Source organism: Colossoma macropomum, unplaced genomic scaffold, assembly GCF_904425465.1.
Source record: "Colossoma macropomum unplaced genomic scaffold, Colossoma_macropomum, whole genome shotgun sequence".
In the NCBI taxonomy this organism is placed as follows: domain Eukaryota; kingdom Metazoa; phylum Chordata; class Actinopteri; order Characiformes; family Serrasalmidae; genus Colossoma; species Colossoma macropomum.
In genome coordinates this window covers 11,793,610-11,821,090 of record NW_023494794.1, presented here as the reverse complement: position 1 = coordinate 11,821,090, position 27,481 = coordinate 11,793,610, and the positions used below count along the sequence as shown (strand labels likewise).

Sequence of the window (27,481 nt, the reverse complement as noted above, 5' to 3'; positions counted from 1 at the left end):
GTTTTCAGGTGTTGCTTGCGTGCAGTTTCTCTGCATCAATACATGGTTTCTAATCACTGTAGAGCAGAAAAAGGGGTCAAATAACAAACAGCTTATTCCGTCTCAATTAACATTTTCACCTGAATTGCATTGCATTACAATTGCATACTTGCAGTGTGCTAAGCTATGTATACAAATAGGGCTTTTCAGAAATGCGTGTGATTATCAATGACAGGACTTTGTAGTTAATTTTGAGAAAGCGGTCTCCCCCAGAGAAGTGGAGTAGATTTTGCGGTCGGTGGGGGGCGAGAGGCAGGAGGGGTGGAGATATGGAGTACAGCACTGAGGGTGGACCAATGAGCGCTATGACGGCACAGCGCTGTCCACAGTCGCTAGCAGCTCTGGTTCCCTCCGCTTTTCGTCTTCCGTTTTCCACGACGCATCAGTTAGAGCTGACCAGTCGAGAGAGAGAGAGAGAGAGAGAGAGAGAAGGGGGAAGGCGGTGACAGAGCTTGCTCTCCTACAGGAGGAATACTACAATGGTATGCGAGAGCACTAGGCTAGGTCCACCGAAACACGGTGCTGCCGTTCTGCACGCGAGCGGCTCGTCCTGAGCGCCTGCTGGTCACGCAAAGCTCGGCGAATTCGTCGAAGAACTCCCCCGGTGGACATGAACAGACCGCATGGGTTCGCAGGGTAGCATTCGGTGAGCTGCGCGGTTGGAATATATGTGGCGTTAAAAAAAGGGAGGCTTGCTGTCCAGCAACGTATTTTGGGAGAAGATTAGGTTATTGAGCAGCGCTTGGTCGCGACGTTGCACGCCTCGCATCAGCGTATAAGGTAATACCATCTCCACTGCTGACCATTACTTTGGCTTTTTCACTGTTATTAGCACCCTCGAGTCATTGTTATCTCGAGCCCAGTCCTGATACAGGGCCTCAGGAGGAATAACCTCTTCTTGTCGTGTCCACACTGCAGATGTATCTCCAAGACATGTTTACGTGCTGGTGTACTCTAAAAGCAAAAGCGTCCTGTTTATTTCGTGTTGTCCTTGTTCGAGCGAGAGCACCATTAATCAAGGGCTCCTCGACGTAGAGTTTGCCTGCAGCCCTAAGAAAGTAGAAAGTTTGGCATGACATGATTGAATTATTCTGGCTCTTTTTACCACTTAAAAAATCTTAGTCTGAGTTCATAAATGCAAGGAGGGTGGTGATTTCAATTCATTTGCCAATAATAATAATAATAATAATAATAATAATAATTTGTTTGTAAAGCTAATCAGCCTTTGTAAACTAACTATACGTTCCCTAGTCATTACAGAATAATACTGTTTGGAAAGAGTGAGAAAATAGTGACCGATTAAAATGACACGTAAAAGATTATGACTATTTAAAAGAAAAATAATCTATGGCCTTCGTTGTCGATCCAAGTTAGCTATGTTTAAGTGGACCTACTACAATTTTATGATATATACAATGAAATAATTGTAAGCCAGGTAATAGATTAATATATGTAAAAGATAATGATGATTTTAAAAAAATGGTCTGGCCTTCGTTATTGGGCCATGTTGGCTCTGGAAAGCGAATATTTAGTGCACCTTTCAGGCCTTTTCTTTACTGCTCGTTTTGCAGAAGTGTATGGCATCCTGGGAAATGAATTAGGCTGTAGGCTGAATTCTTTGTTTAGTTATTGGTCAGCTTTGTGTGTATATCCCTGCAAATGTCTCGCGATTTGATCAGATAATTCTGTCATCTAGGCCTCACGGTAGAAGCAGCAACGGGCCTTCTGACATGGCGGACAACGAAGAAGGCTTCGGGCTTCAAAACTCTCCGAACGACACCCAATCTAAGGATTTACACGAGAGTAAATCTGAGAAACAGAATGGGAGCTCCAGCAAATCTCCATCATCCCAGACAACTTACATTCAACAGGTGAGTGCTGTGCATGTGCTGCTGTGTGTCTGCTAATTATAAACACGTACAAATAAATAAGTCCAGCAAATACTGTGTTTAACTGTCTCCGCTATTTTGTAACCAGTTGCACAAACTACAGCTTAAATCACGCCAACAGAGGATCCAAATCATAAGATGCAACAACCGATTAGAATCAAACGGATTATATCAGATTAGTCAAATATGACATTTAACTCGCAACAAATATTTCAAAATCGTGCGGGCAAATGATATAAGACGTTTTATAAAAATGTATATTACTAGTTATTCATAATTAGATACCAGTACTTCTAGTGTTTTGTCTATTTGTAATGATTTCAGAGCATTTAAAGTGAGTTCGTGTTAAATTTATATCAACTTATTATTTAATTTTTCATTTCCAGATGTTATTTTCTCTAAAGCTGCTCCATATTCTCAGCTGTCTATCTGAAAGTCAGTCAAAAAATCCTAATGAGATTAATAGAAGCTAATATTCTTATATTTTTACAGTAAAAAATATGTACGGTGTATAAGAAAAATATAATAGTAACACTTTACACTTTTCTACTACATCTTGTTCTTGTTGTGCTCTAAATGCTGTATTCAATGGCTCCAGCAGATGACAGTGTCATATTATGCTCATGCTCCATCTTGAAATGTTTCCCCTTTCCAGGGAATGGAGGGAATCAAGGTTTACTTACATGAACGAGAGTTGTGGATGAAATTCCATGAAGTTGGGACCGAAATGATCATCACCAAAGCAGGGAGGTAGGTGGCTCATGTTTAAGCCTGCACGAAATGAATAAATTCGCCAACTGCTGCTGTTTGTGTCATTTAATAACCACACGGGCTTCTCTGAGATATATATGGAGCTACTTCTACTGAAACACCAAAAACCTGAGCCTGTTTAGCTTCCAGTTTTTAACGCCCGCGCTGTGAAGAAATCCCTCCAGAATCAAACCTGGATTACAGTTACAAGAAATGCCCAAGCTGGGCCTAGCCTATTATTGCACGCGCTTATCTTCGTTTATTTAACCCCAAGGCTCATTTCTCCCCTCGTGTGCAAGTACGATATGTTTTGTAGAGCGAAGAGATTATGGGATTATCTTAGTCACCGTATGAAGCGTTGGAAGCGCACCTTTCCTTTCCTGCGTTTTCCGTTTTTTTTATCAAATGTTGGCCTTTTCAGTCTTTCCAAATATTGGTATAAAGTCGTGTAGCCTGTAGGCGTGTTGTGCTCTGTAGTTTGGACAATGATGTGAGTTTTTTACCGAGTTGCCAATAATTTCTGTTTTTTGTTTGTTTGTTTGTTTGTTTTTGTTTTTATCGCTTACAATAAGACATTAAACAAGGATCATTAAAATTTTCTGCGATCGTGCAAAACCTAAAATTTAAAACTGAGGAATAAACGTGTTGAAATGTAGAACTGCAGTCTGAGGTCATTACTTGTTTTGCTACGTCATTGTCCATGCCTGAGTGGCGATCTATTACGCCAAATAAAAGGAAATTCCCTACAAACAAGAACTTCAGGAGTGGACTGTGCCAGCCTCGAGTCGAAGGCCTCAGGATGTCGATGGGACATGTGCATGTTAACAAATTGTCCTGTGGGTCTTAGGCATTTATTATTTATGACGACCACGTTGCAGTAAGCTTGCACTGAGAGCTGCTTGTTTATTTATTTATTTATTTACTTCAACTTAGCTGCATAATGCTGCTTTTATAAACCAGCTCATTTCCTCTCCGTTCTAGCTGTAGCATATTAGCCGTCCTTCCCTGCTTCATCCACGCAGCTCCCGAAGGTCTGGTGTTATAACAACCTTTGCCTGGCTCCAATCGGCCTGACACAGGCACCCCCTCTACCCCCCATCACCGTAATGACCAGACCCAAATGTGCTGTATGGGCTTTTGTGCATGCACGTCCACATGCGAGTGAGTGGATCAACATGCATCATGGAAAAGAACAAATTCTGAAAGCCACGTGTTGCAAATTTGCTAAAGTTCTGGATTCAGATTCGTAGAGTTCTAAGAGGGTTTATGCCTTTATGCACCACCACTGCAACATCGTCGACCAATTAAGCGCATTCTTTCACAGCAAATGAATATTTCCATCTTTTCTACTTTTAACCAGTCTAATTTTCAGAACGAGCCATAAAAAAGTAGAGTGGAGTGAGGTTATATGGGGCACCAGGTTATATGAAACAACTAGTTTTTCCCTAATTATTTTTCCTATGAATTCCTTCTGAATTAAATAATGTACTAAATACTTGCTGCAGCAAATTGGCTAATAAAAATTGTAAAAATGTGGGAGAGTGAACAGACCTATCACCCATATTCCCATATAAAACACTGTCCCAAATTAGCATACAGCCTGTCTCTGACACTGTCCCAGTGTTACCTGATGTCTGATCATGTTTAAATCCACCCTGATAAAAAGGAGAGAGGCTAAAGCAATGTTGCTGTGTCGTTTCCTAAAGGCAAACTGAAATCGTTTAGCTAACGTGTTAGCATGCCAGAATAATTCTTAGGTTCAGAGCTCCCATCTGGAGGGCAAATTCAATGAACGTGCAAAACCTGCACTGTCTTACCGCCGATGTCATTGAGAATAACAGCAAGCAAACACAGAGTCTGGAAGCCGGACAGGGACGGAGGGGAATCCCACTTTGTCCTTCATCACTGCAGGCAATGTCGTATTTCCAGCGTTACAATGTTCCCATTTTTCGTCCGCAGGCGAATGTTCCCCAGCTTCAAAGTGAAGGTCACTGGACTGAACCCCAAAACGAAATACATTCTGCTGATGGATGTCGTGCCAGCGGACGACCACCGCTATAAATTCGCCGATAATAAATGGTTCGTAACAATAACTACCTTTGTTATACCTTTGAAAGTTATTTATGTACGTTAAGATGAACTTTCTCTAGCCTATAGCAGAACTGCACGGTCAACAGAAGTGTTTTTATCCTTTAGAGCTAGGCTGAAGGGAAGAATATTTTAGGAAGACTCAGGAAGCAGGAACCACATTCAGAAAAAAGAGAGAAAGTTTCAGGCTTTCCAGTGTAGTCTGGAGTTCTGCTTAGCTGGGGGGGGAATGGGCGCAGTTCTTGTGCATGTTAGTAACACAACACATGAAATGTCCAGGTCACTTCTTACTGCCTCACATTTTACACTATAAGATATGAGCCTGCACCAAACTTCTGTCCCAAATGAACGCTTTGCCTCAGAGTACATGCGCACTGTTTGCAGTGAAAAATATTCAAATCTGTCGGTTCACACAAGTGCAGTCTTTCAGTTTATTTCTTTTAATCCACGTGCAGTCTTCTGACACATTTCAATTGGGAAAATAATTTTCATAAAATCGAGCAGAATAACTGAAAATAAATAAATAAATAAAAGACTCATTAACAAACAAATGATCAATTCTTAATACAGTTACTACACTGTAAAAATGGCTCATCGACCTAAAAAAATACTTAATGTGGTAACAAGTAAATTAACTGGTTATTCAACCTAAATGAATACTTTGAATAAACAATTCTTTGGATCGGTGTAATTTTTCGAGTTGAATAAAACTAGTTCAAGTGTTTGTTACTATATGAAGTATTTCTTTAGGTAGATCTGACGAGCCATTTTTTACAGTGTTTTACATTCTCAAGAAAAAAGTTAGTGAACTATATTTTATTTAGGTACAAACGCTAAAACTGGGTGGTTCCCCTCAAGTGTGCGTCTTCAGTACTTTTAGGTAGTGAAATTTGTGTACAATATTTATTATTATTATTATTATTATTATTATTATTACGATTAATATTCATGTATTTATTGATTTTAGGTTTTGAATCCTGTCTTGACTAAAGCTTTTCATTCTATATTTTAAAAAGTTATGAAAACTTACAAATATGCAGCTTATAAATAAACTCTCAGAAAAAAAGGTACTAAATGCTCACTTGGGTGGTCCTAAGTAGTCTTTAGTATCTTTAGCCAGGGAACATAATTGTACCATAATCCATTTTTAAGTTGCACTGACACCGTATACACTGTCTTGATTACAGACTTTAATTTTATTTTTCTATTTAAAATGTTTAGCTTCTTATTATGGTACAAATATGGTCCTGAGAAAGCACCTTTATGATTTACTTACGGACTTATTGTTGGAGCTTAAGCCCCTTGTTGTACATTTAAGGGGAACATTTACATTTTAAATATCTTGAACTAAAGTGTATGCAAAACGAATGCATTAAAACCCTTTTAAGGTGCCATGACTGGACATTAATGACCATGTTGTACCTTTGAGGGTACATTTACATTGCTTGCACATTCTGCGACCAAATGTACCTATTCAGTAGCCTTTTTCTGACAGTGTGGCAAGAAACTTTGCCTAAAGCCGTTTGTTTCGAGGTGTAACATTACTCATTTTTTGATGTCAGTCTGACACACCATGTGTGTGTGTATGTGTGTGTGGTGAGCGTAACAGGGTGTCTTGCCAAAACCTTGCTCCCTGCTAAATAAGCGGAATGTCTTAAATATTTCTCGGACGAAACAAGTCGAAGGATTAAGAAAGGGAGCCTTTAAACACTTTGTCTGCACCTCTCTCTCTCTCCCTCTCTCTCTTCTCTCTCTCTCTCTCTCTCTCTCTCTCTCTCTCTCTTTCTGCAAGCACATGGAAATGGCGATCTTTCAGGGTTAGATCTCTGCTTCTGCAGCTTGTCTGAGTCACCTCTTTTCTGGGTCAGCGCTTTCCAATAGACGCTCGTTCGGCAAGGATGCCCACATGCCAATATCACTGATAATTATCTGTTCGGTGCACACACCGAAACGAATCACTCTCTTGACCAGCTACTGTTTTATTCAGTTTTTTTTTTCATCTCTTTCCCAAATCAGTCGAGCCTTGCTGGTGGAGAATCCGTATTCGTGTCAGTATGCCACTACGCAGGCTATTGAGCCGTACACAACGCGCAGCGCAAATTAGATCACAGCCTGTTGCAGTGAACCGGACGCGCGTATGGATCACACTAGAAGTAAACGCTGCTTTGCGTTTCCGTGATTCAAACGCGCCAGTCCGGTGGCACGTTATTGCCAAAATAATTAAACGTTTATGTCATATTTTATTCACGTTTGAAGCATGTGCATTCAACGCAGTGTGTAAAAGGCGCAGACACTGTTATACTGTCATTGTTATCAAAATGTAAACGATATAGAGCGAAATTCATGCGTAATCAGCTCTCTGCGAGATTAGAGGCGTTCTATACATATCAGACAAGCTCAGAGAAGACATAGGAAGTGAAAAAGGAACTGGGTGATGGATTAAAAACGCAGCTCTTTTCGCTCTGTGGCGCAGGTCAGTGACAGGGAAAGCAGAGCCAGCAATGCCTGGCAGGCTCTACGTGCACCCGGACTCTCCAGCTACCGGAGCGCACTGGATGCGCCAGCTTGTCTCCTTCCAGAAACTGAAACTGACCAACAATCACCTCGACCCATTCGGACATGTAAGTACGCGTTACCGCTTGCCAATCTTTTATATATATATATATATATTTAATATCAAAACTTGATATTATATAACCAAAACTTTTTTATTTTAAGTGTGCTGGTGATGGAATTTAATAAATCTGCGTGATGGCTGGGTGCAAAAAAATTCTGAAACTTTTTTTCTCACAAGATACTAACTACTTTACTGAAAAAAACAATTGTATTTATGTTTATGTGCATTTAATTTAATGATATAGTGTGTTTTTTATAAGCAAATTTAAAATGATTTCTTAGCAGTCGAAAAATTGTAAAAGTCATTTCTCAGCAGTAAATGTGCTTTTGCTAGTAAACAAAAACGTATGGCCAGAGCCATCGCATAGATTTATTAAATTCCACCATCACCAGCACACCTGATACAACAGGTATTGAATGAAAGTGGTTAAAGGAGCACACTGACATACATAAAATCACTACTTATTGTATTAATGTTATCTGTATTTACTCTAATATCACTGTTTTTATGAGTACAATCGTGCAAAAGTTTTGGCAGCTCCGTTCAAATTGCATGTATATTACAATTACACACACACACACACACACACACACACATATATATATATATATATATATATATATATATATATATATATATACTTATATATATATATATATATATATATATGGCTGTCTGTCAGTATTCTTCTGTTGACAAAAAGGCAACTCATAATTTCTGATCCTTATTTTCACTTAGATAATCAACAAAACGTGTTTTTTTTGGTTTTTTTTTTGCGCAAAATACATGCGGAAGAGAAGGAGAGAGAGAACGCCCCTCTACAGGCGCTGCTGACAAATGCCAGTGCTCGTGCATTAATAAAAAAGCCGTCTTAAATGCAGTAATGTTAATTGTGAAAACCAAAAAGGCAGCTATGATAGTTAAATAAGCCTCTGATGTGGAAGGCGTTCTTTTTAATGTACTCTAAAAACTGGATTAAAAATGTAGTCACTGTAAATTGGTGGGAGAATTGCCTATTCTAGAAGTTGCAGTGCCATAGAAGTGATCCATTTGTGCTGGATCTGAAATGAAATGCCTCTATTCTGTTTAAGCAGGAACCTGCGCCTTTAAAGGGCCCATGTCCTACATTTTTGCTTCTATTTTATTTATTGCCCTAAGGTCCACCTATGACATCTGTGAGGTTTCATTTACCAAAAACAGTCCTGATTCGTTTTTTCATGTCCATTTCCAACCTCTCTTTATCCCTTACAACCAAACAAGCTCTTCTTGTTACTGCGCCTTTAAGATTGATATATGTAAATGAGCTCTGTCCTAACTGGCTGCCCTGTATGCCTTGGTTTTCTTGACAGTGAATTCAAAACAATCCAGTTTAGATTCCATATTTGAACTGTATGGAACTCTAACAGTGTTTACTTACTACATCCAATCATTTTATTCAAAACAAAAATGAGAAAACTTCAGTTTTCCATGATATATAAAGATGAGTGGGTGAAATTAACCAGATCTTCATGTTTACATAGTGTGCATGCACTGAAATAAGTAACGCATTGATTCACATGTCTACATCCTTTCCACATGAATAAAATATGACACCAACACAATTATTGGCAAAAGTAAGTAAACTAAAAGACAAGACTGTGTTGACATAATATATTTAATTCATGTGGAAATAATGCACACAAGCCAATGCAATGCATCAATGTCTTTATGCTGCAATTAGTTCCTAACAAAGAACTTACTGCACAATCTATTACAATACCATGATGCACAGCATCACATTTTTAGCTCTCCATATTAATTTTGGGCAGCTCAGAACCTTTCACAAAGGCCTGGCGCTTCATTTACTTGCCTAAACTTCAGATGCTAGAGACCACAGACAGATTAAGGACCGTTGCATGGCATTATCCTGTCAAAGGTAATTCTCCACTGAAAATCTGTTCAAATCTAGAACCAGGCTTAATCAGCCTCGAAACGTCCGTATGCTGCCTGCTTGAACGATTCGGATCTGTGTTGTTTGACTTTTTAATGCTGTTCCAAGAGCAGAGATGCAGCATACCGTCCTATGTCACTATTTAGTGCTGATCACAAGTTTCCGCTGGCTTGCATTTAAAGTTGATCATGCTTGTTGTCCTGCCAAACCCCAGCTGGTAGAGTGAAACTGGAGCCCAGTTGGAATGTGAGCAGTGTTGTAAATTTCTGGCCAGAATGCATTTTTGATTGGTTGCAGTGGTTCTTGGCATGCCACCCCCCCTCCTCTTTTTTTGTGCTGAAAGAGCACCCTGGGATTTATAAATGAAGTATGGCTTCTCTACCAAAATAACAATCCATCGACTTGTTGTTCCAGGTGGTTGAAATAATTTCAGACCTATTTATAATTACTAACCTCCGAGATGGGAGCTGAACATGCAATGCTGTAGGCTGGATCCAGTTAGGGAATACATAAAAACGGGGCCAGTGTTTTTGAGATCCATCCTAATTAGGCTCACATCATGAGACGAAGATTTCTGAAGGGAAAACTACAAAAAAAGCTGCATTGGTGAAGGACCGTAGTTATAACCAGGACAGATCATAAGAACCTCAGTTCCTCTGAGCTTTTGGACTTCTTGTTTTTCTCATCTAACTCACCCAAAGCTTTGATCATTTTAGTACAATTCATCATCCCCTCAATAGGCTTACACATTCTCTCCCCCCCTTCACAGCCATCTAGAAATATTTGAGTCAAAATGGCGGAGTTTGGATAACTGTGCTTCAAACTGTTTATGTTTTAATGACAGTGCGAGATGAGTGATGGACAAAGGTATACAAAGACTGTTAATCTGGAGGGTTTCAGAAACCTTGTGATGTCAGGGACATGAAAGAGAGGGCCAAGCGTTCAGGACCCTCTGTGATCCCTCGCTATCATTAAAAACTATCATACAGAGCTGGGGGCGAACGGAGATACAGAGCAACAGGGGCACCAAACTCAGAAAAATGCTGCACTCCTAGTGGGTGGTCCTGCCACAAGCATGCTAGAAAAACTGTCCTCTGCCTGATATCAACACAGATTTCCAAATACTGGTGGACTTCTGTGGTAGAGTTTTGTAAATTGTACATGCAGCAATTATTTTGTACCATTTATGTTACGTTGTTATGTTGGTAACTTTCTGCTGTACCATAGAAGAAGTTGGGATAATATATCTGAACAATCTAACAGTGCTTTTTCTATAAGGTTTAACGGTGGTGGGAGTGGTTGTTTGGTGCTGAGCACAGTGTTTAAAGTTTACAGTAGACAGGGGAAAGCTATGTGACTAGTTAGTGCTTTCAAATTCTCAGTTAGCGTGGTCAGCCAAGACCACCGCAATGGGAAACGATGGATGGCACTGACCAGAAGGGACATGTCTCCAGTGTAGTTAGCATTTAGAATGCCAGAAGAGTTTATATGATTTCTTGAGTGATGTTCAGCAAATCACAGAGTAAAATTTAATAATATTAATGGGGACAGATCAGATGTCTCATTTTACTAAAAGGTAATTTTTGTAAAATAATGAAATAATTATGCACTTCTGGAAAATTAATGTGATAAGAACTAGAAGAGCCAAACTACTACAAGAACAACAACAACAATAACAATAACATGCTATAGATGTAATTCAGAAGAAAACTCTCAATTTAACATTTAACACTGTTGTCTAGTAGTACAGTGCATAACAATGTGCAATGTGCAATCATTAACTCATTAATGTCCATATCTAAACATTTTGTATATTTAATTTCCTCTGGTCCATATGCACTGTGAAAAGTAAAAGTAAGGTCAGCTTACAAAACTTTTATTATTTTAAGTTAGTCCGACTTTTATTTTATAGGCTCGCTGAGCTTGCATGAGCATTTTTCCAACTGATAAACTATATGGCTAAAAAGTTTTTTTTACAAAATAAAATTATAAAGTAATTTATAACACCACAACAGAAACTGATCATTTATTATGAAAACTATGAAGAAAAGTATGAAAATAACTCCAGTACTCTTAGATGTTTATACAAGACACAACTATACAAAATGTCATCACTTTCGACCAATCAGAACAAATTCTGTGGTTTTCCTAATCACACTACATTCAGTTTTTGGCCATGAACGGCAACAGAGCAAACCTTTTGCAAACTGAGTGTAGGGGTTCCTTACGGGAAGGTGGGCGTTCTGCTATCGCTACGTTAAAGCGGACATTAAAAGCCATTAGATCCCTCACGGCCGATGCCCACGACTCCCGAGCGTGTCAGTACAATTAGGCTTAGGCCTGCGGATAACAGGGGCCTTTAGAGTAGAGGTGCAGGGCTCAAGTTCAACTGAGCGAACAGCGTCTCCGTGTCGCCGCGCCAGCGCGGGTCAGAGGAGGTCAGGAGGAAAGCACAAGCAGGGAGAAGGTGTCCGAACATCGCAGCGGGGAATAGAAAAAACATCATACAGCCACGTAGAGCGGCGCAGGATCTGTTTGCATTGCCCCTTTGCATCCCAGAGCAACGATTCGCAAGGACAAAGTAATTTATTATTTATTTATTCACTTGGAAATATGACAGGCTTTTCTCGAATCTCATAGGTCCGCATAGCCTGTTCCACAATGTAATAGAATACAATGAGAAGCATAGAGGAATTGTGTACTTTAAATAAGTTTTATTGTTTATACTTTTTTTAAAACAGTACAATAAATGAAGCCTGAGGCGAGACAGGATGTGTGGAGTCAATACAATTTAGAAATACATAACTTTAATGGAATACGGTACAATTGTGTTCCCTAACTAAAGGTACTGAAGGAAACCACGCCAGTGACAAGAAGGTTCCCACCCCAGTGATAGTTTGGTACCTTTTTTCTGAGAGTGAGTTAGAGTTACTCATGATCACTACAGTTTATTAACAGTAAGCAGTTTGAACAAGTTTTACGTAGCAAATAAATAGGAAGTGAAAGAACCTTATTGAAACTATACAGAACCCTTTTTGCTAGCAGTGTATGTAGGTAATGTGGTCTCTGTATAACTTCTGAGTCTATACTGTGAGCATTCTCCGCCACAAAGCAAGACCTCTCCGTTTATTCTGATAATTTCAGTATATGTATTAATGTCCCATCACTGGCTATTAACAAACAATGCCATTCGTGCCTAACTATAGTTTATTAATGATAAGCAGATTACAGGAAGTGAGTCTTTTTAAAAGTACTTTTTTCATCCAAAATACTTTTCTCAAGACATGTAGGTTCAAGAAGTTTGCTACACAACGTAATAAAAACCGTGCACAGAAAAAAGTGCTTTAGATTCATACTATTCAAATGTTAATGGGCTGCAGATGAATAAAATGTGCCTCACCAACACAGGAATAAACCGACTGTTTGACACATTTCAGTGGTACAAATTTATACATAGACGATCTACCAGTATAGCAGTTCTACAACAGTTCTATAACAGTTCTATATAACAGTCATAACGGTAACAGTAACACGTGCACGCTGCGGATGTTTGTTGGTAAAGAATGTAGTGTGGAAAAGAATGTACAGTGACTTTTTTCGAGTTAACGTGTTTGTGGTCCTTTTTTCTCCCTTTAGATTATTTTGAACTCTATGCATAAATACCAGCCGAGGATCCACATCGTGAAGGCGGATGAAAATAATGGCTTCGGCTCCAAAAACACGGCGTTCTGCACCCACGTGTTCCCCGAAACGGCCTTTATAGCGGTCACTTCTTACCAGAACCATAAGGTAAGAGCAGCGCTTGATGTATACACATCTAGTTTATGTACATAGCAATTATTATTATTATTATTATTATTATTATTATTATTATGCTTTATTTTTTAGTTTTCTCATAGATCAGTGAGCATGCGCGTGCGTAATTAACACTCTAAAATAAAAGTCCGTAGCCACATTTGAAGACTGGACAGTTTGCCAAATAAATAAACTGCACGGTTTACAGGCGACTGGGTGGACCGCTGGTCAGCCAGGTCACTGCATAATCAGTCGCAGGCGACCAAGAGTGCAAACCAGTGACAGGTTGATAAATCCTACACACTTAACAATGTTGGTTCTTCACGGGTTCTTTACTAAAGAAAATGGCTCTATACAGAACCATAAAAAAATCCAAGAACGCTTTGCCTGATTAAAGGGTTCTTTGCATCATGAAAGGGTTCTTCAGACTGATGGAGAATGTTGAATATGGTTCTATATAGCAACAAAAAAGTGTTTTTTCTTTTATTACTACTATTATTTCTATGTTTAAGCTTGGCCTCGTAACAGCAGAAGAACCCTTTTGGTGCTACATAGAACCTTTTTCACAAAGATTCTATATAGAACCATATTCTTCATCAATCTGAAGAACCCCTTCACGATTTAAAGGAATCTTTTCTTTGGGTGTTCATGGTTCGATTTAGAAGCATTTTCTTTATTAAAGAACCCTTGAAGAACCATAATTTTTAAGTGTGTAGTAGGTAAACAATCATCAACCATATAGACTATTCATTTAAGAAACAGATCAGAATAGATGTGAACATGCTTATAAAAACTGGCAATGAAAAGTTTTAGAAAGCTCTGATTTTTTAAATTAATTTATTCATGTATTTGTTTGTTTTTAATGTTCTTGGTGTTGTTTTGGTATATTTCGCAGTAATGTGGGTAAATAAACTGGGTACATTTCACGACTGGCTTTATTAAAGCTTTCAGACGAATGCATTAAGCGCAGCCTACTTAGTCTAAGTCACTAAAGTGCTTAAGGCTGCTTGTGATTAAGGGAGTAAAAAGCTCGTTAATTCTTTGGCGATGTGGCTTCATTAGCACACCCTGATAGGCGAGCGCTGATTTGTGGATTTGTGGTCTGAACTAAAGTTGATCTTCGTTCAAACGGTTCAAAGAAAAATACAAAGGCAGAAGTTGCCCTCTCTCTCTCTCTCTCTCTCTCTCTTCTCTCTCTCTCTCTCTCTCTGATTCGCTGAAGTTTATTCAGTGGTCAAGCAGATGTTTGTGGACACTCTGGAGTAGAAGTGGTGATTTCCATTATGAAATGATAACAGTGGAGCCAGTCAACTTTCCCTTTAAAAGGGGGGCGTCTTAGTGGTCGGAACCCTCTCAAAAAATAATTCCTCTCGCTGTTTGTTGTTTTGTTTTATACTGTTTAACTGCCCATTTATGAGTGAATCAGACCGTTAGTGGACAATCAGCCCTGTGCACGCCCCAGACAAGTGTGTACAGCCTACACCCTAAATAGTTCTTTAAGGGTTCTTTAGTAAATGAATTGGCTATATGTAGAACTGTGAACACTCAAACCAAAAACTGAATGCATAAATGGTTCTTGTCCTTCTTAAAATGGTTTTATGTAGCATAGAACAAGGAAGTCATAGAAACTTCGTTGGAATTCTTTAGAACCCGTTTCGCTAAGAGTGTAAGTAGAGGTAATGTGGTCTCAGTTGACTGCTAAAAGGTGAATAACTTGAATAAAGTTTAGGCGTTGAGCACTCTCAGCAATGGACCACAATGCGAGATTTATTCTAGTAAATTCAATAACGCGCATTCTTTTATTAATGTTCCATCATTGGCTGTTAACAAACAGTTGTTTGAAGACAAAATCTTTGGCATGCGCCACATGTGTACACTTAATACAGCTTTTAGCTCCATGACTGCCACCACACGAAGCTTCCCGCAATCTAGTGGGAAACGTTTTACCATTTAAAAGGCATATTTAAAAGCATTTCTACTTCTCGCGCAAAGAGAAGGGGGCTTTGCAGCAGGTGGTTTCATCCGGGAACTGTGGCTTCTTGTGCGACTATAGTGGACAGGTCCGTTGCATAAGAGTAAAATGTAAAAATGTTAAAATGTAAAGGAATACGCAGGTAAGAATTTAAGCGTTTAATGTTTTTTTTAATAACTTATGTATTTATTTGTTTTCATCTCGCTCATGAAGTATTGTGTACATTACGTTCACCAAGCGACTAGTACGTACGTCTGGAATTAAAGAATATCTCAATAGCTACTTTCTCTTTTACAGTGAAATAAATGAATGAATGAATGAATTAATTAATTGATCGATTAATTAATTAATTAGTTAATTAGACAGTGTACTGTATAAGCTTTTATGTGGTCTTAGTGGTCTCAAGAAAGCCATTCGGGTTGTCGTAAAACAAGAAAGTATAGTCGTCAGTTTATGCCAGCTAACTCACTCGCTGCAGTGATTAGATTTTCCGATGTGTAACAGACAAGGCAGCAGTGAATAGTCATTACTGTTGCTCCAGGACGCTTTAAAGAAACAGCTAATGACTTCTGCTGATCTCTAATGAGAGCCGCTCGAGGCAGACCCGAGCAGCCATCGTTCAGAAACGCTCGCAGATGGATGTTCAGACTTCCTGTGGTGGGCATTTGGAGAAACATTCCTGCCGTGTCTGTTTCACATCCTCGCAGTGAGCGCGAGGCCGGGGCAGGTGCGGCGGCTGGTTCTAGTGTTGGACTGCTGGACTGAGCGGTGGGAGGCAGCTGCTCGTAACGCGCCAGCAGCCAATCACAACTCACTGCGCTCAGCGCAGGAAAACCCACTAACACTCATTATATTCAGCGACTTAACTGACGGGTTCCAGCAGCTAAATTCCCTTCCTGCCTTTATTCCAGACTAGCTTTGGAAACTCGGAAAGGCGTTTCGTAACGACAGCTATAAAATATTCCCTAAATCCTGAGTTTGTTGGCCTGTTAGTTTATTTAGCTTGCTTGCGTGCCTATTTATTTGTTTATTTATTTATTTATTTAGACAGCTTGTTTTCTATGTATTTATTTTTTCCAGCTACTTTCTTTATTTGCGGACTTGCTGCTTGCCTATTTATTTATTCATTCATTGATTTAGCAAGTTTGTTTACTTGCTTATTTAATTATTTTGCCAGCGTGTTTTCTGTATTTATTTTTCCAGCTACCTTATTTATTTATTGACTTGTTGCTTGTTTTATAGATTTATTCGTTTATTTAATAATTTAGTCAGTCGGCGTATCTATTTTATTTATTTTTTGTGTATTTATTTATTTATTTATTTATTTATTCAGCCAGCTACCTTACTTATTTGTTGACTTAAGCGTTCGCGCCAACATACGTGACTCTACAACTGTACTTTAGGTTTATTCAGCCATTCTTTTACATCGAAGATGTGACAATGTTACCAATTTTTCTAATGAATCGTTTTCTAATCGACACAAATTGCCTGAAAGGTTTACGAAACTTATGCAAAATCATTACCAGATATTCAGCTCGAGTTTAATATCAGTAGTTACGAAAATGACTGATTAGTAACTCAAACATCATTGCAGACTAAAAGAAAACTCATGAATACAGTTTATCATATAACAGTTTAAACATAGTTTGATTTGAACAGACATCAATACGAAATAAGTTTGTTTCAGTTGTCCCGTACAGCGACGTTATATTTTCTCAGATTTTTTTTCTGTGTATAACACATTTTACTTATTCTCAAGGCTTCTTTTCATTCAGTTCTATTTTAGTCATTCATATTCACTTCCTAGTTCCTCTTTCATTGTTGCTGCTGTTGCTTTATCGTTTCATTTTAAACTGAATGATCAGAAAAAGAGAAAATCGCTTAACCCCCTTCAGTCACTATGTTAATAGATGCTGGGTGAGGTTCCACTGCAGCTCTGTGGGACTTTGTTAATCAAACCGGTTTTGTTAGCTACTTATTTCTACGCAAGTTATTATTTCATTAAAGTAACAAGACACCTATTTGAGAATGGGCAGCTACCTGCATGTGGCACCCTAATCTTAGACTGTCGACGCTCTGATTCAGTTTTTAACTAAGTTTCAGCGCAGTGTGCTCAGAAATAAACCCTGTGTTTATTGGCATTATAAGCGTAGCCTACACAAAATGACCATATTTGAAAGACGCTGTCCGCGTGCCAAGTGCTCAGCGCGTTTACGAGAGCTTAAAAGCGCGTCCCAACATGGAGATCTTTTACAAGGTCTGAAGTGAGCGCCAGAGCGCAGTCAAAGTTCACACACCACACCCGCCACCAAACACCCTGCCAAGCAAAGCCTGCTCTGCTCGGGAAAGATGTTCTTCTGGTCCTCCTGATCTCGTTTCAAAGGGAGCAGAACCTTTAAAAAATCCTCTCTATTTCTAAACCGTGTCTGATTGTAGCGCAGCACACATTCATAAATAAATAAATAAATAAATAAGAAGTTTATAGTATTATATATGTGTAACAATAATTATATTAATATATACAATACAATTCTAAGAGTATAGAAGTATAGAATCGCTTGCTTACAATTATATCGCTTATATCGCTTGTGTGTATACATCTTGTGTGTGTGTATATATATATATATATATATATATATATATATATATATATATATATATATACACACACACATATAAGTCTTTAGACTTTTACATTTGATTAGACAGAAATTGCATCAGAAATTACAGAAATTAGACGCAAAGATAAATAGACGGTAAGCATTATTTGCTTCAAAAAACGCGTTAGAATAAATACAAGTAAAGTTAACACTGCATGTAGTGAAAATGTCAATATGTTGGTTTAACACATTCAAACTTCTCCTCGTGGAAGCCCAGTGTTATCTGTAGTTATTATCCAATACTTGGTAATCAGTGCTTCATTATACTGAATCAGGTGTTTAATAAGGTGTGTAATAAATCTACGTGATGGCGGGGGGCATCGAGGAGAAATCCAGAACCTAGAGAAATCTATACTAATGATATATATATTGTTTTTTTTTTCTGACACTTGTTTGCCAAGATATATATATATATATATATATATATATATATATATATATATATATATATATAAGAACACTAATGGATAACATTAATACAATAGCCTTTTCTAAAGGAAGCCCAGTATTCTAGTTAGCTAGTTATCATTCAATACCTTTGTTTATCTTATCAGCCCTTCATTAAGTTAAATGAGGTGTGCTGCTGATGGAACTGAATAAATCTGTGTGGTGGCTGAGGACGTCAAGGAAACATATACTCACCAGTTCACAAGCTATTAATAACTTTATTGAAAAAAAAGAAATTATTTTAAATTATTTTTTACTGAATTAATGTCTCTTTGTTTTTGGCGCAAATGGTTCAGAACTGCGTGTTTTTTATTAAGTCAGGTCTCCAAATGTCCCCTCCAACAAAGCTAAAACTGGGCACGTGGTCAGCAAAAATGGACATCAAAACTATTCCAAGCAAAACAACATTCTTTAATTCATCTTAACTAAATGACACAAGAAGAAACCGTGTTCATGTGGAGCTGGAGTTTAGGTTGTTTGGTCACATACAGGCCTGTCTGCGGATTACATTATCAGTCCTACACTGGAGAAACGAACAGAAAGCTGGTAGATCGTTTCAACACCATCGAAACACACTGTGTATAAGATTAAAGTGCGAGAGTACACATATGTGTGCGCGCATGACTATACCGAGGCCAGCCTTACATTTAAATGCACCATAGCTCTATAATAATCTCCATAATTACGCACAGGATGCCATTTTCACCCTGTTAACCTTTGGTTTTATATCTTTCTTTAAACGTGTTTGTGTACATCCAGAGAGAAAAGTCTGAAATACAGTTTGGCTAAATTTAGCTGCGTCTACTCCTGATCCGCCAAACTGTTTCTTTACTCAAGACCGGCATCAAATAAACCGCAGTGCGTGCGGACATCAGCCATGCTGTATTACACTCTCCACGGCAGAGGAATCTGTCCATTTCAATTCAGGGCAAAACAAAGTCATTAATTGCTCTTTAGCCAAAGGGGAAGATCACTGGACAAGGGGAGCTGTCTCACTTCTGGTAGCATTGATCAACTGCTAAAAACACAATTTCAGTACATTCCTCACTGCAAAACATAATAATTGTTATTTTTTTGGTTTACTTATTTGTTAAAATTACTATTACAAATCTTGTAACATGTACTATTTCTTATATAATCCTTAGTTACTTAAAGGTAAATCTAGTTCAGATCAGTTCATTTGTTTAAGTCCTACAGACTGAGGAATTTGCCCAAAAAGCTTCACAGCATTCTTAGTGGTTTAGTTGGGTTCTGTTAACTCTTATTCTTCTAATTTATTAATATAATACTCTTTGCAAAATGTTAATTTTACATGTTGCTGTTATTCTCACCATGATGGTTTACCAGTTCAGCCTCTCATCATGCATGCTAATGGAATATGCATTAAGATGCCTCAAAAATAGTTGATTAGTCTTATCTAAGCCATTCATTTGTTACAATCAATTTAATATAAAGGTGTTTAAATTGATGCAAATACATTAGGCAATGATGAGTACTTGATTCAAGTTAACCTAACTAATTCAAGAGCAAGCAGAACATGAAAGAACATACTGCCAGCTCAGTGGAACCCAATTATTGAGCTGTTGGAGTTAACCTTACTGCAGGGGTGTGGATCACTGAAAATTTTAAAGTAACTAGAACTCATATATAAGTTATTTTAGCTTGAACATGTTAAGTAACTTTACCTATTTTTTTCAAAGCAATAAGTTTGCAGTTTGCATATTTTTATTTATGTAAAGTCAACAATTTATGTTTGTATACCCACCCACCAATCATTCACTACTTATGTTTCTAGTGTAATAGGTATATGTCCAAAAATGTCTTAGCATGTCTTTGCTTATTCCCCCTTGGTTAACTGCTATTGGCAGCATTTCATTTCCAACATCTAGACAAAACACATGCAATCTCGTATCAATTTTATATATTGATATGTTGCTTGTTTTTGCAGATTACTCAGCTGAAGATTGAGAACAACCCGTTTGCAAAGGGCTTTCGTGGCAGTGATGATATGGAACTGCATCGCATGTCAAGAATGCAAAGGTACAGAAAGCCAACGTCCTTATAAGTACAGAATCTAACACCGTGAACTTTAATTTGTTAGGTTTACTCAAAGAGTTTTCATAAAAAGCTTGGGTTCACATTTGGGCTCTCCTAAGAGTTTATGTATGGTCTGTACAAATATCAACATGACCATAAATAAGAGCAACTTGAATAAGTCAAACTGTTTTCTATGAACACATCAGATTGTGCAATAGGCTTTTGGTAGGGAGAGTGGGGCACAACCTAACACATACTGGTTTTGCTTAATAATTTTAAAACTATTTGAGCAAGATAAATCATATTTTTATACAATCAACCTGCTACAAATTGAAACGCAGGCTTTGTTTCCAACACCTACTGTTTGTGAACAATTCAGCTAGAAAGGGAGTGAGTGCAAAAGTTATAATTAACTCCATTGTTGGGTTTCATTGTAACAAGTGCAGGGGCTAGTTGAAACAGTCACTAAAACTGGTAAAATGATGCAAAACACAAATAATTCAATACAGTTCTATGTTTGAACCAGAAGAGCTTTCCCACCCAAAGCCATAAAAATATCTGCATCTAAATAAATCTGATCAGTGAAAAGACAGTTAACAAATTTATTTTTACCACACGGTAGAGCAGCAAATATCAGCACAATATAACTGAAATACATTTTGTTTACATTATATCTAAAGTACACTTTTGATCAACCTGTGCCATAAATGGACTGTTTTGAATTTAGGGAGCATAAGCACTAGTCCCATTGTTTCCCTTGGTAGGCTCAGTTGTAACACTGTGTTAAAACTAAACCTGTCATGTGGAGACTGTACTTTAGCCAGGCTAGCTCTCATCGCAAGTTTTTTATATGCTTCAAAATGGTGCTGTATTAGAGCCTCCAAGGGTGATTAAAATAATATAGGTATGAAATACACCTCAGAGATTTTAAAAATATATATTTTTATGGTATCAAAAGTCTTCAGGGTGAATTTTGAGAAATATCCGTCCAATATGCTGTCAAAATCCACAGATGATATTTCTATGAGGGATATGAGCACCTGTTTAACTACATAACATATCTATTTCATCCTGTGCTAAGTTTGTGCCTTACTATCCCTACTAGAATTGGTTTACTGTTCACTATCCTAAGCAGTGAGTTTGAAACTGAGTGTAGCCTTGTTTGTTGCGCTAACTGCTTAGCTGGAGTGAGTACTTTCCCGGTAGATAGAGGTGCCATAAATACACAGGTCTCACTGAAAGGGCATCCCTGACGAGAGGCTTGATTGGCATCACGAGATAGACCAGGCTTTACAGGAAGAGCCAACAATCTAACAAGCTCCCTAATTATCACCAAACGGAGCTGAGCTAATCAATGCACACGCACACCCTGAACAAACAGCCTCTCAGATACAAACCAGAAGTGCTTGTTTTCAGAAAGAAGTTGTCTCTCCTAATGGGAGGGTTGTGATGTAAGTGTAGCTCTTGAAGAAGGGCCAGTCTTTTGGCTGATGGCTTTTATGGCTGATCTGGCTTGGCCTTGAAACCACAGCAACATCTTAGTTTCATGCAAAGCCTCGGCTTTCCATGGATATTCCGAACAATTGTCTGCGGCAGTGCTGCACTTGGTCTTTTGGAGGCAAAGACCACATGGCTTTTCCTCTTATTCGCTCCAGATGACTGCTGTATAACACGCGTCCATACAGTGTGGAAAAACACGTTTTCAAAGCAGAAAATCTGGTCTTATGGCTCGTAGCGGCCAGCAAAGGCGTTGTCCTCTCTAAAAGGAGCAATACTTAAGGGAAAAGAAATGGGACTGGGCTTTCCATGATGTAGTTAACATTGTCTGTCATTACTTTCAGCCAAGCGAAGTGCATACTTACTAATGTCTAACATAAAAAGCTCTAAGGGATAGCTTTCTATTGAGTTTCAAGATAATGATTTGAAGACTTCAAACAGTACCTCAAGCTAGCATATTCAATAATCCAGTCTTCCCATCTTCACTATGGTAAGTCTGTAAATTCTGTCATTAGAGTACAAAAGCCCTGAGTTATCACCACTCCATATGGCACAGTCCCTTTCTGCAAGAGAGGGATGGAAAATGTTAAAAGAGTATCCGTTTCATTTATACATAAAAATTGACTCTTTATCATTTAAATGGCTCTGAAGTTACAAAAAATGTCTCATGAGAACCACTAAGCAGAAGCATCATTGCAAAATAAGCAAATGTGTAAAGAAACACCGTCCTTGTCCTCTTCATCACACATCAGTCAAAGGTCCTGCTACCCTTTCAGTCCTCAAGCACCTCCTTATCTGAAGAAAAGCAGATCTGTTCTTAGTTAGGAATTGGACCAACACCCAAAAGCCAGGTCCCTAGCTCCAAACGCCAAAGAAACAGCAAAGGAAGCACGGAAAAAAAGAGAAGCCTTTATGAGTTTCACAGTTTAACCGGAATAAAACAGATCCTTGTCTTTCACCCACATACTTTACAAATGGCTGAGAGCCTAATATGACTGAGTGGTGCCTATTGGTAGCGGATGTGGTTAGTTACCATTCAAACTGTTCAGAGATCTGGCAGTGAAAGACTGCATGTAAGTGTGTGACGATGCATGGCTAATGGCTCAAGCTAAGGAAATCCTCGTCTGTTCTTGCAGCACTAAAGAATATCCAGTGGTTCCTCGAAGCACAGTGCGTCAGAGAGTGGGCACAAGTCAAAGTCCGTTCAGTGGGGACGTTCAGGGCATGCCTACTCCCAGTGCTATGAGCTCTCAGTACTCCTGTGAGAATGGGGTCACCAGCACCTCCCAGGATCTCCTGCCCCAGTCCAGCTCCTACCCGCTACCCCATGAGCACAGTCAAGACTATCACTGCATAAAGAGAAAAGGTGAGGAGATTGGCATCTATATTTCACATGCATGCTTCAGGCCTATTGGTAGTGGCCAGTACTGCTAGTGCTGCTAGTGTTCATTAAGTGTATACAGTAAATCTGGAAGGACCGAAGGTCTTAGCAGTAAAACCTTTACTAACAAAGCAATAGTTCCAGTCAAGTTACTACCAGTGGTGAACTTTCTGTGTTCTAGGCCTTCAGAGAAGAATTTCTGTGAAATAAGACAATTTTAGTATGATCAACATGCTTGTTGTATTTAAACTTTGCAAGTACTGCAGTGATTTCATGGTTAAATTTTATTGGAAATAATTTATTTGGAAATAAAAGGGTTACATTCTTGAAACACCCAATAGACAATTGTCCAATCTGATTTTTTTTCTCCATGGTATCTAGGTAGATACAGTCAAGCTAGCTCTCCCATTGGTTAGGACTTCAGGAGATAAACCCTTACTAGGAACTAACAGTGGAATCAACCAATGACGTTTTGATTTATACTAGGTGGGACCAATTTCATGAGAAAAAACTGCACTCTAGGACATCCTAGATACGTCACTGACTTTAAGTACTAGTAGTAGTCCAACCAATGGGTTTCGGTAAGTTATTAGAAAAGGAAACAACTGTAGCAGCTCTCTGCCAGGTCTCTACTGAAAGAGTCACTATAAAACCGCAACATAGGTAAAATGTATGTTAATGTCTGTTACAAGCTTAAAATAAAACATATGGAATGTTTTTACTAGGTTCAGATGTCCATTTTGAGTCTAGAATAGCTAAAAAATACTCGCAATGTGAATCACTTTTAGCTTACATGCAAACATACTCTTAGAATCCCATGGGGGCTCTAGCAGAAATTAGCATTATCACAATTAGAATAAATCTAATTTTTGAGCAAGTTTTGACATTTATGGCCCAAACTAAAGGCCTAGCTCTAACAGACACAGTCTGCCACTGTTTTCTATTATGTCAAACCGTGACTTACTTACTACATGACTTACTGTCTTTAGTATTAATAGATCTTTATAGTATAATGTGTATGTATGGCATGCTATTTTTATACCATGCTGACCATAGCAGTCATTCATTTGCCTGTTTTCTCTTCCCTTAGTTGAAGATGACTGCCACACAGGAGATCACTCCTACAAGAAGGCCTACATGGAGAGCTCTTCCAGTGAAGACGACCATTACTACCGTCCTGTCAGCTATTCTCAGAGCCTGGGCCTCACCGGTGCCCCCTATCGGACCGAGTCAGGACAAAGGCAGGCATGCATGTACGCCAGCGCTTCGCAAGCTACCGAGCCAAGCCTGGAAGACATCAGCTGTAACACCTGGGCTGGCGTCTCGCCTTACAGCAGTTGCTCTGTGACCACCATGCAACCAATGGAGCGGTTGCCCTACCAGCACTTCTCTGCCCACTTCACCTCTGGACCACTGGTGTCTAGGCTGAGCGGAGTGGCGGGCCATGCCTCACCGCAGCTAGGCGACGCCCATGCCATGTACCAGGGCTCAATGCCACACCAGACTCTTGGCCGTCAGTGCAGCCCTGGAGCAGGGATCCAGTCGCCAGGTGGCAGCCTGCAGGGGAATGAGTACTTGTACACTCACGGCATACCCCGCACTCTGTCCCCCCACCAGTACCATACTGTTCACAGCGTAAGCATCATGCCTGAATGGAATGAGGGCAGCTAATTGGATTCTCACACAGAAGTATGAAGTACTGTTGCGATGCAAATTAATTGTATATTTATATTTCTAAGCTCTCCACCGCTCTGTGCAATCGTGTGGCATCGTCGATGTAGACACAAATGTTTTATGCATCAGCTCGGAAGGAAGACAAACTGGCTAAAACAGCAATGAATGTCTCAGCAGTGCAGCATGTTTGCTGTACTAGAAGGCAGGAAAAAACAACAGAGATTTTTTCTCATAGTATGGGCAGTAATGAATGAAAGTTTATACTGTATTCTGTAAATCAGGGCTGAAGACAAATGAAATAAATAATATTCCTTTTTAATCGAAGGACACACATCGATCTGCCCACAGTTTTACTGACAAAGTTTTCTTAAAAAGTCCAGTTTTATAGTTTTTTTCATCTTGATGTTTGTGTTATGCTCTGTTTTTGTACTCTGAAATACTGGAGGAAATTATGTAGAAGTCTTTAAAACGTAGTGTTTATAAGAAAACTTTTTGAGTTGACTTTCCACCAGTTCTACTATTTGTACTACATTACAACTCAAAGCTGAAAGAAAAGCCTTTTAAATCAATGAGCACATGTCAAATTCACAACCTCTGTTTTGATGTACAACTTTTAGTTGGCGCAGATGAATGCACTTAGTAGTTTTACACATTCAGGGATATGGTACATGTTTGCACGGATCTTTGATCACCCGATCAAATGTATCATGTGTCTTTCATTAAATCTATTAGGCTAAAGTGACCGTTACAAAAAAACAAAAACAGATTCAACTTCTCACAATATCTAGAGCATGTCCGCTAGGCATAAACATATGATTTGTACCACTAGTGATACCCCACAATCTCCATTTAATGGAGTAAATCAGTACTTTTTAATAGCACTATTATAGCTAATGCAAGCTGTCATGGACTAGTTAGGCCATTGTAAGTCATACGATTATAAGTAATAGCTTGCAGAACTACATGGAGCTGTATGCACCCAACACTCAACTCATATGAATGTCATTTATATGAGGACCATAGAACAATCTAAATAAACTACACAGAAGAAGAGCTTCAAAATAATCTTCACTTTATTCAGGAATATGGCTGGATATAGACAAATGTCCATTTTGGAAGATGCTCATTGTAACCACATCTCTCCCTGTTAATAGTATTTATTTTCCCTGTATGATAAAACCTCTGATTGTTTTATCTGAAATATTTGTTAGTTTGTCTTTTCTGTTACTATGTAATTTTGTTTTGCTTAGATATCTATTCTTTTCTTCAGGAAAACAAAACAAGCTGGTTTAAGAAATCTGAACACCTATTGATAACTGTCAGAAGAACAAAAGATACAGTATAACATGAACTACTTGGATGTAAATAAAATACAATTGTACATAGAAAACAGAACAAATAAATCTAAAAGATCTTCCTTGAAACTGATTTTATTGAAGTTTATTTTGTACTGTTTATTTATGCAAAATATGTTTATGCTATGATTCAGGGGAACATCCCCTCTGAACTCCACTCCCAAATTCCTCTATTCCATTTTCTTTTAACATCCGAATATAACAACAATCAATAACACCAGCAAAACAAGTAGCTTCTTCAAGCTAATTAGAATTTTTCTGGAGGGACTTTTCAACCATGCTGTCTTACAACACATCCATTCGCTAACAACAGGCTTGTTGCTTTTTGGACCATGTTGACAAGCTCACCATAACCCTCTACTTCGATCTCTGCCTTCTCAAGATACTGGTTTGGTTTAGAAATTTCACACTCAGTTTGTTTCCAGCCTATTAAGTCTACATTCCCATCCACATTTGGCCCAAAATTTTAGATGTCCCCGATGTTCTTTTTATCAGATCACGTCTGATGTCACAAGACTACTACAAATGTGATTTGAGCTGCAAATAAGAAAAGGGTTGCAATAACTAAAATCTCCATCCTAAATACTTTGCTCTGATAGTCATTCATTTCTTCAGCACAACATAAAGGGGAGGCTCTTGTTACTGGATACTATAATACTGTCTGTCTAACCTATGAATAACTCTATATAATCTTGCGGTTGAATGGAAAATCCCCTGGATTACAGGGGTGCTTGTCTAAACTCTACTGCAACACAGCTATGCTTCAGGGAACATTTCTCTCATCCAAAACGTCTTAAAACCACTTAACTTCGAGCCAAATAGAGTTAAACTTTGATCTCAAGACACACAGTCACAGTATTAGACTACAAGTAACTAACAGACTCAAAAGAAGTGAACCACAAACATGGAAATTCTGGGCTGATATTTAACACTTCATTGTGGTTGGTCCCGATATCAGTAACAGATCATTGTAATGAATGATTAAATATTCATAATTTAATTAATTTTAAGTTTACCTTATGCAGACACTCTTCTGTAAAGCCACTCACAATAACAGGTGAACATTATATAAGGAGTTTGTGATGAAGGGTACTATGGTCATTTATTACGCACTGAACCGTGTTCATTTGTTGCGCTGTCCTCTTATGATCAGATCACCAAAGACATATGTTAATGCCAGGTGTTACTATTGTGTCATTCTCTTTTTGGTGTAAAAATAGTGTTTTTCATATGTACATCGGTGTGCTTGCCTGGACGCAGAACTAAATCCTGGTCTGGGACAGTGGTGTTATCCACTATGCTATACAGTCATATGAGCTTTAATTATCAGTTGTAAAAGATGGCATGTTA

General features: G+C 38.5%; 1 protein-coding gene across 1 annotated transcript; it reads left to right on the top strand.

Annotated features, from left to right (window-relative positions):
- The first annotated feature begins 354 nt into the window (after positions 1 to 354).
- On the top strand, positions 355 to 25,059 carry tbx5a (T-box transcription factor 5a). The gene is made up of 9 exons (XM_036580962.1): positions 355 to 819; positions 1,736 to 1,910; positions 2,584 to 2,678; positions 4,638 to 4,757; positions 7,240 to 7,387; positions 12,950 to 13,102; positions 20,136 to 20,227; positions 22,858 to 23,087; positions 24,193 to 25,059. Exons 2-9 carry the CDS (start codon positions 1,770 to 1,772, stop codon positions 24,771 to 24,773), a joined length of 1,560 nt encoding a protein of 519 aa, XP_036436855.1. The 5' UTR covers positions 355 to 819; positions 1,736 to 1,769; the 3' UTR covers positions 24,774 to 25,059.
- Positions 25,060 to 27,481: the final 2,422 nt, after the last annotated feature.